At 41.8% G+C, this 13,821-nt stretch overlaps 1 protein-coding gene across 3 annotated transcripts in view; it reads left to right on the top strand.

The window, feature by feature from the left end:
* Window positions 1–1,493: 1,493 nt before the first annotated feature.
* MTM1 (myotubularin 1) overlaps window positions 1,494–13,821 on the top strand; it is a 31,046-nt gene continuing 18,718 nt past the window's right edge. For 2 of the 3 annotated variants that reach the window (XM_081897634.1, XM_081897633.1), the window contains exons 1-4: window positions 1,891–1,983; window positions 4,573–4,667; window positions 6,958–7,068; window positions 10,623–10,724. In XM_081897634.1, coding sequence (XP_081753760.1) covers window positions 1,914–1,983; window positions 4,573–4,667; window positions 6,958–7,068; window positions 10,623–10,724 — 378 coding nt within the window. In that variant the 5' untranslated portion in view covers window positions 1,891–1,913. Of the gene's footprint in view, window positions 1,579–1,890; window positions 1,984–4,572; window positions 4,668–6,957; window positions 7,069–10,622; window positions 10,725–13,821 lie in introns of those variants that run through there. The other variant, XM_081897635.1, reaches the window with a different exon arrangement.

The following is a 13,821-nucleotide window of genomic DNA, read 5'->3' as shown; positions in this document are numbered from 1 at the left end:
GAGCAGATGCGTTCACCACATGCAGAGCTGATAAAAACTACGTCAAGCTGTCTTCCTGGCTTGTTTGAGTCCCTGATTCTGGTGCAGGTCAAATAAATACACTCCAACCTCCCTTGTTCTCTTAGATTCAGGTGGATGGTGAGGGCAGCTCAGAAGAGCCCTTGTGTAAATGTGCGGTCATGCAATGGTAAGCACTTGGCTGGAAAGCTTAAAGCCCAGTGCTGCTACACAGGAATTGGATTGAAGAAAAGGAAATAAGAATTGGCCCGGCCCTGTAGCTTGACCAATTGTGGCTAGGAGCTAGGTGGAGTCAGATCTTTAAAAAGTGTAGACTTGCACATGCTGGCCAGCTTCTGTTTTGACTTGAAATGTTCATTTTGGGCTTCTCCGGTGTACGTAAAGGCAAGAAGTGGGCAGGGGGAGTGCTGGCCTGCAATGGTACCCTCCTGAGAGGTGCCGGAACCGCGCCCCGGCTGTAAAAAACAACAACACTTCATCAGATCATTGGCAGATAGGTACATTATGATCCTGGAACAGCGAAAAAAGCGCATTGCCAGTAGTGGAGGCTGTTGCATCAGGCGGAGGAGAACTTCAGCCACTCCCACCTCAATCCAAAATCCACCAATGCACTTGCTATTAATCAAAACTAGCACAGCAATTTAAAGAATTCCCATCAAGGAGGTGGAAGCACCCATCTTGTAAGTGTTTCACTTCAGGAATCAAAACTGGAAATTTACTGCTGTTTTCATTGTCTTCTGTGGGTGTGTTCAGTATTGCTAAAATGGATTGGTGAACACGGCTAACTCTTTTTTTTTTTTTTAAACTGATTTCCACCAACACTCAACCCCAAATGGAAACTTCTGCTATTTAAGTATTCTGTTGATTCTGTTGGCTTGGCTGGCTACCATTGTTGGAACCACTTTTAATGTTTTAATTCACTTTCCAAAAAACCTTTAGTGTACGAGCATGTGAGATCTTTGGAAGCCATCCAGTATTGTGATTATAATGAGTACAGTGGTGCCCCGCAAGACGAACGCCTCGCAAGACGAAAAACCCGCTAGACGAAAGGGTTTTCCGTTTTGGAGGCGCTTCGCAAAACGAATTCCCCTATGGGGTTGCTTCACAAGACGAAAAAAATCTTGCATCCCCCCCGCGGGTTTTTTTTGCTTTTTTCGCCCTTTTCTTAAGCCGCTAAGCCGCTTATCAGCTGTTCTGCTGATAAGCCGCTTAACAGCTGATCGCTGGAAGCCGCTTGACAGCTGTAGCGCTAATCCGCTAAGCTGTCAATGGGCTTGCTTCGCAAGACGAAAAAACCGCTATACGAAGAGCCTCACGGAACGGATTAATTTCGTCTTGCGAGGCACCACTGTAAAAGTGGAGGCATTTATTGAAATGATCTTTCCCCCCCACCCTTGAAAGTGTTGCATTGGAATATAATAATGTATGCAATCCAGCTAAATTTTACATCCTGTATGCTTTCTTTCTTAACAGATCCCCTCCTCCCCCAGCATGGCGTCCTCATCAACCCCTAGATGTAACTCAAATTCCTTCGAGGGCTCCTCGGTTAAAAAGGCAAGTGTATTTTCTGGTTTAAATTGTCTTTCTCTTTTTGTTTTTTTGTTTTTTATATATATCAATAATATTTCTGGACCTCTATCTCTGAAGCCCTTAGCTGTCATTAGTTTTGTGCTTGAGGATCTGGATTGTTCCTAACATCTTTAGGTTTGTGACGTCTGTTTCTCTTAAAACTTCAAACTTAATACCTGAAAGGAAAGTTAGGGAACACCAAGCGTGTACTAGAGCTCTGTAATTTCTCAGCTTCCTCTTCTGATATGAAGTTTGCAGGTGCAGGGCCATGGCAAAACTGCATGATCTAATCGGTTCTTCTTTTGATATTATTTTCCTCTTAGCCTATGAAAGATGGAACTAACTGGGAACGCAATGAAGAAATACCTCGTCTACCAGGGGAAACCAGAGGGACAGGTAAAAACACAGACCAACAGTTGTGCATAATCAATTTCCCAAGAGCCAGTTCAAATGTACAGGAAGATCCATGAACAGGGCAAGTGGAGGATAATATATTTTAGCGTCCCCCACTAAAATAAGCTCCACCGTGTTAAGAGCTAGCACTTTCGGAAGAATCTAGGCTGTCCTTTATTGTATTATCTGAGTATTATTATTTTTATAAAAGAGCATCTAGCTTGCAGGGTGGAAACATGAGTGATAGTGAGGTATTTTCAGCTGAAAAACAAAAATGAGCATGATGCTGTGATTAGACTGCTACTAGGGACGGACTGTCTCCAGCACATAACTCCAGTGCTTAGGAACTTGTACTGCCTGCCCCTACACTACTGGACCAGGTTAAAGGTTCTTGTATTAATTTGCAAAGCCCTTAACAACTTGGGTCCACAATGCCTGATCCCTTATATCCCTGCTTGATCACTGATGCCTTTGAGGGACCATTTAGCTCATTGTTGCCTGCGCTAACTGGCAGTAGCTCTCTAGGGTTTCAGATGGGATCTCACTCAACCCTACATAGAGATGCCTGGAGGGATTGAACTGGGGACCTTTTTCATGCAAAGCAGATGCTCTGCCTCTGAGCTAAGAACCATTCCCCTGTGTCCGCTGCTCTTCTCCCTACATCCCCAAATTTTCTGGTCCTTCTTGCTCTCTCAAGTTGTCAACAGTGGCTCCTGGTTCTGTATAATGCAAAATAATAATAAACTTAAATCTGTATTGAGTTCAAGTTACTAACTGTAACCTGACCAGTTGGACATGTGCTGGTAGCTGTCGGTTCAACCACAGCCAGGCATTAAAAAGACCTAACAGAAGCCAATATTCAATTCCGGCATCGTAAAGCAATGCCCATCTATGCCTGATAGACAATAGTTTCAGAAATAATCCTATCATAATTGGACTGTGGTGGCTGTTTTCTCTTGTGCAAGTTATCACTTGGTGCAGCTGCTAATGTCCATTTAACATAGTCAGGATGGGTTCCAAGTTACACTAGGGGCACTTTCAGCCATTTGGATTGTCCTGTGGACAGTGTTAGAGATATGAAAGCTAGGAACTAAATGGCACCTTAAACCTAGGTAATGGGCGCAACAATGGAATGTCTAGGGGAATTTTTTTAGAACAAGAATACAAAGCTGAAAATGAATGAACTGCAGCTGAAATATTATGTTTATTTTTCACATGGTCTACTCCTTCCCCTGCCCACCTCTGTAATATTCTTGAAAGGCTCTCTTCTCCAGTCTTCAGAGAGTAGCTGAAAGTGGGGAGGCAAAAAAAGGTCCTTTCCTTTCAGCAGTGGCAGTTTTAATCTGAAATCTTAGGCGCAGTATTGCGCCGAGAGCTCAGAAACTGCTTGCGCTTTACCTTTTGCAAAATGCGCCTAGAACAGGGAGCTTTGAACACTGCCTGTGGAACTTCACAGATCCTGCTTTTGAAAATCCTGTGAGCTTCAAAACCCATGTATTACAGTATTTAGGGTAGAGGAAGGCTGCTCATGTGCCAAAAGCTGCTCAAGAGTACTATGGAGATATGGATTTCTCGTGGGAAGGGTATGGAGAGATTTTTAAAAATTCTTCAGCAATATGAAAGTGCTGTACTTACCTGTTCCTTTTTTTGTATTACCTCTTTTTTGAAAATAATATAGATAGGAATATTATGGCAAGGGGCATAACACGGCAGTAGAGCATTTATTATTTGTTAAATTTATTTTCATCTTATGGTGGCTCACAGCATAAAAATACAAGATCAAAACATGAAATACAGAACAAAACATGAAATACAGAACAAAAGACTGACACCTCCTCCCCCAGCAGACAAACACATTTTAAAGTATGCAGGATGTTAGTCAGCCCAAATCCTGGTTGAAAAGGAATATATTTGTTTGGCACCTAAAGGTGCATAATGAAGGCACCAGGTGAGCCTCCCCAGGGAGGGCATTCCTCAAACAGGGAGCCACTGCAGAAAAGGCCTATTCTCTTGTTGCCACCACTGGACCTCCCGTGGAGGAGGCACAGGAAGAAAGGCGTCAGATTATGATTACAGGATCTGGGTAGGTTCATAGGAAGAGAGGGTTTGCACGTGCTTTGTATGCAGAAGGTCCAAGGTTCAGTGGTAGCAAAAGAGTCGCTCTGGAACCCTGGAGAGTGGACCAATAAGTGGACATGGCAACTTTCTGCATTCCCAAACACAAAGCCTTATTGGGCACCTGGAGCTATTTATGCGGTTATTTCCTCCTTGTCTGGTGTTTTGGAAAGTGTTAAAGCTCAGTGGCTTCTGCTTTGAATGCAGAAGGTCTTGCGTTCAATCTTTGGTATCTATAGGCAGGGCTGACAGAGACTCCAGCCTGTAGTTGATACTAAGCTGGTCTGATTAAGTTCAAGTTTCCTGTGTTCCTATTTTCAATTTCCTGCTTTAAAGAGGTATGGCATATTGGTATAAGCAAGCTCTGCCACTTAACTGAATTGAAAGCAAATCCTTGCTGTTTTGTCCCAAAGAAATAAATATGATTTTTGACTGTGTTGCAATATTTTAAATGTATAACTACTGTTGCTTCCACAGACAAGGAAGTCATTTACATGTGCCCATTTAATGGACCTGTTAAAGGAAGACTATACATAACAAACTACAGGCTGTACTTGAGAAGTGTGGAATCGGTAAATACTCTCTAGCAGCATATCGTGGGATGGAAGGGATTGGTTAAAGTGGCTTATCTGCTGGTTTAAATTTGATTATAGTTGCAGTTTGCCATGTTGAATTTGCCTGATTTACAGTTATGAATTTGCCCAGCTTGTATTGCTCAGATGCAATGTGAAGCAAACACCACTTTCCCCTCACGTTCTACAGCTCAGAAAGCAAAAGGGGATTCTGCAGAGTGTGCTTTTTGACTTAAACCTATTTTTAGTCCATGCCTTAGACACTAGCTAGTAAGGTAAAGGATCCTTGGACAGTTAAGTCCAGTCAAAAGTGACTATGGGGTGCGGGACTCATCTCACTTTCAGGCCAAGGGAGCCAGCGTTTGTCCACAGACAGCTTTCTGGGTCATGTGGCCTGCATGACTAAACAACTTCTGGCGCAACGGAACACTGTGACGGAAACCAGAGCTCACAGAAACACCATTTACCTTACCACTGGTACCTATTTATCTACTTGCACTGGTGTGCTTTCGAACTGCTAGGTTGGCAGGAGATGGGACAGAGCAATGGGAGCTCACCCCGTCATGCAGTCTCAAACTGCCAACCTTCTGATCTGCAAGCCCAAGAGGCTCAGTTGTTTAGACCACAGTGCCACCCACTAGAACTTACATAGAGCTAAGCAGCTGACTCTGAAAAACATTTTAAATCTCCAAGATGGGTGTACCAACCTGGTGATGCTCCAGAGTCTTCGGGTAGAGGAGCTGTGTGGCTTGAGCCTCCCTGACCCAAGCAGTCTCTTTTATCTGTCGCCTCTGTTTTTATGACCTCTTCAGCTGACAGTGAGACAAAAAAACTTGCTCCAAGATTTTGGGTGTTCAATGCAAAATAACCTTTCGCAGGCATTTGCCAAAAACTTCCAAGCTCTCTGAGATCAATGGCTGGGACTTAGAACAAATAAAATGGAAATAGACAGATTTATCAGGTGCAGCTGATAATTGTAGTTAATTTAGAACTGTGTGTGTGTGAGAGAGAGAGAGAGAGAGAGAATTTGCCTCACTTCACAGTTCTGTCAAAACACCTGCAATTGAAACTAGGTCACCAAACTCAATTGAGATGAGATTAACAATAGATGTCTGCAGTAGTTTGTTCAGTTATCTTTGAGATACACTTTTGTATTTCATTCATCCAGGAGTCTTTTTTTTTTTCCATTGTATTGTAACTGAAGAGTGTGACAGAGAGAGGATGTGGTGGCGGCAGCGACGGCTTAGAGGTGACATCCTGGCAGCATTGCTGAGTTGGTTATATAGGAAAAACTTAAATCTCCCCCCCCCCCCGCCTCTCATCCATACTACATTTGCATTGAGTGGTGGCATCATGGTCTAAAACCACTGAGTCTCTTGGGCTTGCCGATCAGAAGGTTGCTGATTTGAGTCCAAGCGACGAGGTGAGATCCTTTGCTCTGTCCCAGCTCCTGCCAAGCTAGCAGTTCAAAAGCATGTCAGTGCAAGTATATAAATAGGTACCGCTGCGGCGGGAAGGTAAATGGCATTTCCGTGCACTCTGGCACTCATCGCGGTGTCCTGTTGTGCCAGAAGCGGTTTAATCATGCTGGCCACATGACCCGCAAAGTTGTCTGTGGACAAACACCGGCTTCCTTAGCCTGAAGTGAGGGAGTTTGACTGGACTTATCCATAGTCAAGTTTGACTGTATTTAACCATCCAGGGGTCCTTTACCTTTTACAAGCGCTACTAGTCTGACTGGCAAATTACCGTATTTTTCTGTGTATAACACGACCCCATGTATAAGACAACCCATATTTTTGGGAGCCCTCAACAGTTGTGCTTCTTTTGTAAGTTCGCTGAGCTATTGAGCAGCTTTTTGACGATCCCCTGCTCTGGCTGACGGAACTGGTGCCGTAATACCCTGCATACTGGCACTTCCTAAGCTGGGAAGAGCGAGTATGCAGCCTCCTCTCTGACAATTCCCTGCTGCCGCTGCAGACCAGCCCTTGTTTACTTAGCATATGTATAAGACATCCCTCAATTTATCGCAAAATTTATTTATTACAATTTATCACAATGTATAAGACAATCCTCAATTTATCACCAAAAAAAATCAGAAAAAGGTCTTCTTATACATGGAAAAATACAGTTAGCCCGCTGTTCATCATGTGAATGCAGTTGCCATCAAATCAATGTCACACAATTTCATCTGTGTGACAGTGAAATATTTGAAAGATAGACATGTGTTTTGCTTAAAAAATTAATGTAGCATGTTAAAAATAATCTGCTTTATCATTTATCTAACTAGGATCCAGTGGTAATAGTGGATGTCCCTTTGGGTGTCATTTCAAGGATTGAGAAAATGGGAGGCGCTTCCAGCAGAGGAGAGAATTCCTATGGGCTAGATATTACTTGCAAGGTAAGATTCAGAACAATCCTTTGCCATTTGAAATAGTAGTCATTTTTGTTCTTTTAGGCAATAGCACATCTTATTTTGTTGATTCCTAAATTTTGAATACAATAATATGTTATTGCAGTAGTTTTGATTTAAAATGTGTGACCTGCCAGGGCTCTGAAGGCAGGTGTCAAGGCTTGTGTAATAAAAGCATTACTCTCCTGCTCTCCAGCTAACTAGACTCCCATAGTGGCTTACAGAAGATAGTGGCTTACAGTAAAAGCGGGACAGTCCCTGCTGTCATAAGCCTGTAGTCTTTAAGGAAAAAGCAATGTGAAAGGAAGGTGAAGGCAAGCAAACTCAAGCCTGATCCCTTCTTGCATCATAGTTTCTATAATGATCCATTAGAATGTAAGTAGTTCGGGAAGGAGAGGGGCCAAATAGAGCTGGCCTCCCAGCAGTAAATGGTGGAGCGGGGCCTGTTATCCCATCTCTCCTTGTATTGTATGTTCAAGTGGAGGGTTGAATACAATGTGCAACGTATATTTGTATATTACATAGGCTAAGTATTATACAGCAGTATAAGAAAAACATATGTAAAAGCAACTTCTTCTTAATGTAAAAGCAACTTCTTCTTAATGCATTCTTTTCTTATTTAATTTTGATGAGCCTTTTAGATTGTCCTTTGTATTATTTTTTTAAAATAGCAGAAAGAAAAGATTAGGATACATTCAAGGCCTTATTTTCATACACCCGCTTTCCAGGGCTCCCTCCTTCCCCCACCCCTACCATATTCCCCTATCATATTATTGGCTCCACAAGCTCTCGATTCTAATTAAAACTTAATTTGTTATAAACCATTCTTCAAATTTAAATTTAAATTTATACAATCCTCATCAATACCCTTAATAAAAAAAAAAATTCTCTCCCTAGGACCCACCGCCTTTCCATTCCACAATTTCCCCCTTTTTTTTTAATGATAAAGACACCCCACACAATAGAAATATAAGAAATAAAAAATAAGAAATATAATAGATAAAAGAAAACCAATTCAGAAAATAGTTAACAAGCCTTTGGATTCTAATTCTCCCCCCCCCCCCCCGTCCCCGGTCTAATTTCCCCCTGACCACCAATCCATGTTGTCTGCCTGGAATTCTTAAAGTCCATAAATCACATTTCCCCCCCCCCCCCCAACTCCTTGCTGGCTTTTTCTTTTTATAATTATTTTTACACCATACATAACCTGAGAGCAAATTTATACTTATTTTTAAAATTATTTTTAAACCATTAAACTTCAAATCTTTAATGAAACTCCCCCCATTGTTCTTTCCAAATTGTAGTCCAGTTTCCTCTTGTTCCGCTGCTAAAACGTTCTAGTTCAGAAATTTAATAAGTCTGCAGGATTATTGTTATTCAGGAACAAGAACTTGCGTTCAGTCCCTTTCTTTCTTCAATAGAAAATTCTATTGTCTCCTTTAGTTAAACACCCTGTAGACACAATATTGTTTCCGTTTTGCAGTTTTCCCAGGAGATAACCAGTCCTGTAAAATTCCGATGGTATTTTTCCACTTACGACCTTCTTTGTAGTGTCCCGAAACTCCTCTAGGGGGATTGTTGTAACTTTGTTTTCTCTAGTCCAAAAGTCCGATTGTTGTCCATATTTTCGCCATTTTGTATCCAATTTTTAACAGATTGTAACAAATTATAACAAGATTAACCAGCAAGGTCCTCATAATAAAGTCCTCTTTGAATTTCCAACTTTGACAGTTACTTTGACAGCTGTCAGAAATCTCCTTCGCTTTTCGTCAGGCTCTCTCCTCAATACTCTCTCCTCAATCACCCCGGTTCCCGGGGGGGGGGGGTGTTACATTTCCTTCTCCCTCAATTCTTCCTCCAGCACAGTTCTTATGATTTCCCATCGTGGAATTCTTAGTTTTTGTCAGCGATACAATTCTTTTTGGACCTTGGTCTCCCAGTCCTTGTTTTGGAAGATTTACAATAGGGAGGGGGACTGACTTCCTTTTTAGATCCCCCCCCCCGCTCGTATCAAATCCGAAAATTTTTTTTTTCTCCTTTTAAACCCGGTTTCCAAATTACTCACGGGTTATTATTGAAAGTCCGAATTCTCAATGGAAGAAGTCAGCGCTCTCCGCCGGATGGTATGCGGCTTCGCTCGGCAGGGATAGCGGTGGACTCAAAGCACCACGCTTCTCCCTGGCACCCGATCCGTAGCCTTTAAAAAGGCTCCTTCACGAGTCGGGAGGGCGCTAGCGGTGCCAGCCGAGTCTCCATGTCCACGGCCTCCGTGGCCGTGGTTTTTAAGGGTCCCCGCATCGCCGGTGCGGTAGGACCCAGCCCCTGCCGAGCAGGCTCCCTCCGGAGCTCGGAGGGAGTCCGCCATTCGGCGATGGCGCCAACCCGGAAGTCTAGATTGTCCTTTGTAAACCACTTACAGTGATTGAGTCTTTTGCTCAAATAAGTGGTGCATAACTTTGGTTAAATACGATAAATAAAGCATCCAAGATAAACGCAAGATAGGAGTGAAATCAATCCGAGGCCAGTCAAAAACTGAAGTGAGCGAGTCTGGTGGGTCTTCCTTAGGCAAGGATTTCCTGAAGGAAAGTCCCTCTGCAGAAAAGTCCTTGTTTCTTTCTTCCTGCCTTCACCAATAAGAGGCTGTCCCTAGGATCTTGGGAACATAAGGGAGAAGGTATTCCTACTGCACATGCTCTGTTGCACAAAGCTATGCTGAAAGACTCAAGTGAGTCTTCCTCACTCATAGGAAGGAGCTGCCTAAGGAAGGCTGATGCCTGGGATTTGGAGTGTAGAAATTTGTTGAAACTAGCTTGTCTCCTTCTGCAGCTTTGCAGATGGAGCTGGCAATTTGTGGATGGTAGACATGTTGGCAAGATAGAAATGAAGCAGGAAATCCTGGCTGAATTGGCGTAATAAAATTGCATCACTTGTTTCACTATGGGTGTTCAGGCTGACAGGATCATTGAGATGGGACTGCAGTACTGCTCTGTTCATCTAGTTATCAACCATACATTTTTTAATTATAATTTTAAAAAGATACCTGGGGCATAGGAAGCTACCCTCTACTGAGTGAGACCATAGGTCCATCAATATTGCCTACTGTATGTTGTGTCTTTCCTCAGGATTGAACTTGGGACCTATTCCATACAAAGCAAGTGCTGAACCACTGAACTATGTTCCCTTGCTCTGGGAAAGGGATCAAAGTACTTTATTTATATCACCAGTGTCAGTTGATTTCAGAAACTTAAAGCATAATGGATTCTGTTAGCCTGCTACTATAAAAGGCCAGTTCTTGAAACTTGATAAATGTCTTATGATTTGCCACACACATACACATATATATCCACAAGATGCCTCATCCACAAACTAGTTAAACCACAATATTTGACTTTGAGACTGTTCAGAAGGACTAAACCAAATGAACAAATAGAGAAGAGGCACTTGGAATGCATAGATTTGTCTGGAATGCATGGACTTGTCTGCTCATCTCTTTGTGTTCACCTTGTGTTTTTAAATTTTAAATTTTCTGATTTAAATTTTAGGATATGAGAAATTTACGCTTTGCATTGAAACAAGAAGGTCACAGCAGAAGAGATATATTTGAGGTCCTGACCAAATGTGCTTTTCCACAGTCATATAACTCGGTAAGTTGTTCCTACACTACATTTTTAATTTTTTTAAAATAAAAAGTAGAAAAAAAGTATTTTAAAAATAATAGTCTGAATCTTGCTATCTGTTCCTAACCACATGTACTCAGAAGAAAATCCCACTGAGTTAAATAGGATTTATTTCCAAGTAAGTTTGTCTTAGAATTCAGTCATAATGTTCCATAATCTAATGCAGGGGAATGTATTATTTTAGACACACATATATATGTGAACTTTGGTAAACTCCTGTGCCATCTTAAAGGCTGCTGGCTAATTTGGTGGAGTAGGACAAGGACCTTGAGAGACCGGAGTTCAAATCCCAATTTGGCCGTGAAGCTTGCTACGCGACCATGAGCCAGTCACTGTGCATCTGCCTAATCTACCTCAGAGTTTTTGGGAGGATGAAATGATCATGAGGAGTACAATTTACCTTGAGCTCCTTGGTTGAAAGGAAGGATGCAAATAAGATTCTTGAGACATTCATTTTCATGGACCCTCTTCATCAGAAACATGGAATATTATCCCAAGTTGAGTGATACATATACATGAATAAAATGGGGAAAGCTGGTGAACAGGGACTAAAAGACCCTGAGATTTGGAAGATGTTATCTTGTGAAATGTATACAAAATAACCACACAGAGGGCCAATATTTTTTAGCCTGGTTCACACATCACACTGAGCCCCTAGGTGAAATGAGCAATGGTTTAAAGTTGAACATAGTGTCCTATGGCAAGCTGCTGAAATTCTTTGCTCTCCATTCTTGCTGCTGCCATGCTGCTGGGAAATGAGGCATGGCCCTGGTGCACTGTGCGCTCCAGACCCTGGCTTGTGGTTCATTTCCACATTGCTGCATCTTGTTTCAAGGCCCTACTTATATGATCAATAGTTTCATTCTTAAGATCTTGATCAAACATTGCCAACATGTGGCACTTTTAAAATGGAAGGGTGTTGGAAATTGTATTGTACAGTATGATTGCACCTTGGGCATAATTAACCTGCATGATTTCAACCTTGGGCATAATTAACCTGCATGATTTCAACCTTGGGCGCGGTTAACCTCCACTATTTCAACCTTGTGCAGTGGAAAGCCAGCCGATTGGAATCCCACAAATTAATTGCACACTAGACTTAAAAGCTTAAAAGCTCCTTTTGTGCCAGGCTTGCTTACTGGGATCTGGGAGCCTTTTGCAGGAACTTGGATGGCCCTGTGAGATCTCACGAGAACCTACCAGAGCCCGTGAAAGAGCATCCCAGTGTCGAGTAAACAAGACTTAAGAGAGCTTAAGAGGGGTTGCACAGGGGTTCAGGTATATGCGTTTATGCATATATGTTCCATCTTCAGAATGTAACCTTTGTGCACATAACTGTATACCCAGTGTGTACCCACGCAGAGATTGCATACAACTTACAAATACATAAGAGAAGAAATCCCAAACTGATTTCTCATTTTCCTTTATCGTGTATAAATGCTTCATGTATTAACGCTATCAGCATGCCAGGTGAAAGCTGAAAAACATGATAAGTTGATTATCATCTGATCACTCCTTAGTTTCTTGGATGTTGGTGCTTTGCTTTGGGTAATCAGGATACCTCTTCAGGTGTTAATGAGCAGTGCTGTGTGTTGAGCAGCATATTCAGGCTTCTTCAGAGACACAAAGCTCAATATTCAGCTGTGGATTGGGCATTTTGTTATTACTGTTGTATATTGAATAAATTTGTTCCCAAAGCAATTCCTCCTATTTTGTATTCTGAAAAACACTTGAGAGCAACTAATGAGAAATAAATCAACATCGCAATATAATTCCAGAAGCTAAAAAATTGCAAGTTGCCCAACAATGAAAAATTGGGCTGCACTGTTAATGCAGCATCTTCTAAAGCCCTTTTAAAAAAATGCATTGAGGCTGCCTGCTAGGAGGCAAGTGCAGATGGGCCTAGCAAGGGTGTTGCATGCTGTTTGGGCAGGCATGGACAAAGGGATGCATCTCAATTTTTAGCCAAGGGGAGGCAGTTCTTGATGCCGCTTTTTACATTTACTCTGCAAATACACCGAGCTGGTTATTTTCCAGACAGCGTGGCACTGTGCAGCTTTTGCAGAGCACAGTATGTTGAAGCAAATGTTCCAAAGATTAGAATGGATGTAGTCCCCTCACTTTAATTTTATTCAAAAGTTGAATATACAGTTGTATTAAGAATGCACCAGCCATTCAAAACGTGCTATATAATTCTAATTAAAATAATAAATAAAATCTCAAGCATCTCTAAATTACGACACCAGAGCAAAATACTCAGTACTTTTTCTTTATAGTCAGAACTGTTTGTATTTTCTTTCTACCACCTCCACTCTAGTGGTTTTAAGAGATTCTGGGTGTTTTAAATACCCCTGTGTGAATAGTATTGTTTTGAGGGCAAAAATTCTGGCACCCAGCACACTAGCTTTCCCATCCATTTGACAGATAGAGGCTGGATAATTTCCCTAGATAATGGGAGGCTTTCTTCAGGAACATATGCAAAGGATATTGCTACTGATTTGCTGTTCTTGCTTGTGAGCATTTAATACAATTTTAAATCATTTTTATGGAGAGCCTTTTGTTTTCCATCCCACATGTTCAGATAGACTAGAATTTGAGCAAGAATGTTGCTCAATGTTTTCTTGTAAGTCCTGTGGTACTGGAACTAGTCTGTTTCAAAAATGCTTTTGTGATTATCGTCTCCCCACCCCTTCCCTGGAATTAATTTTCTTGCCTTTGTAAAAACAAGAATAGAGAGGCAGTTTGTGGATTTTAATGATGCCCCGTTTCTTTAGTTCACCTTATTCTGTCATATTTTAGCAGCTCACTTTTCACTAGCTGCATGAGATCTTTCTAGTAACATCTGCCAAGGTTTCTTGTACCTCATGGGATGCACTTCATATTCAGTTCACCTCACTTTCACCCTTCCTTGCCAATTCTTATACAAACCAGAGACCATTTAAAAGTTGGCCATATGGGTGGAGAGGGCTCTTACATCTGTGACAAGGATTTAAGACTGAAGTGTATTCTTGCTCTCCCTTTTCCTTCAGGCACAAAATCACCGGTATATTCGCAGACATTAGTC

This window comes from Podarcis melisellensis (genome assembly GCF_964234715.1).
Source record: "Podarcis melisellensis genome assembly, chromosome: Z".
Taxonomy (NCBI): Eukaryota; Metazoa; Chordata; class Lepidosauria; order Squamata; family Lacertidae; genus Podarcis; species Podarcis melisellensis.
The sequence above is the reverse complement of the archived record's forward strand: the minus strand, read 5'-3'. Positions and strand labels throughout refer to the sequence as shown.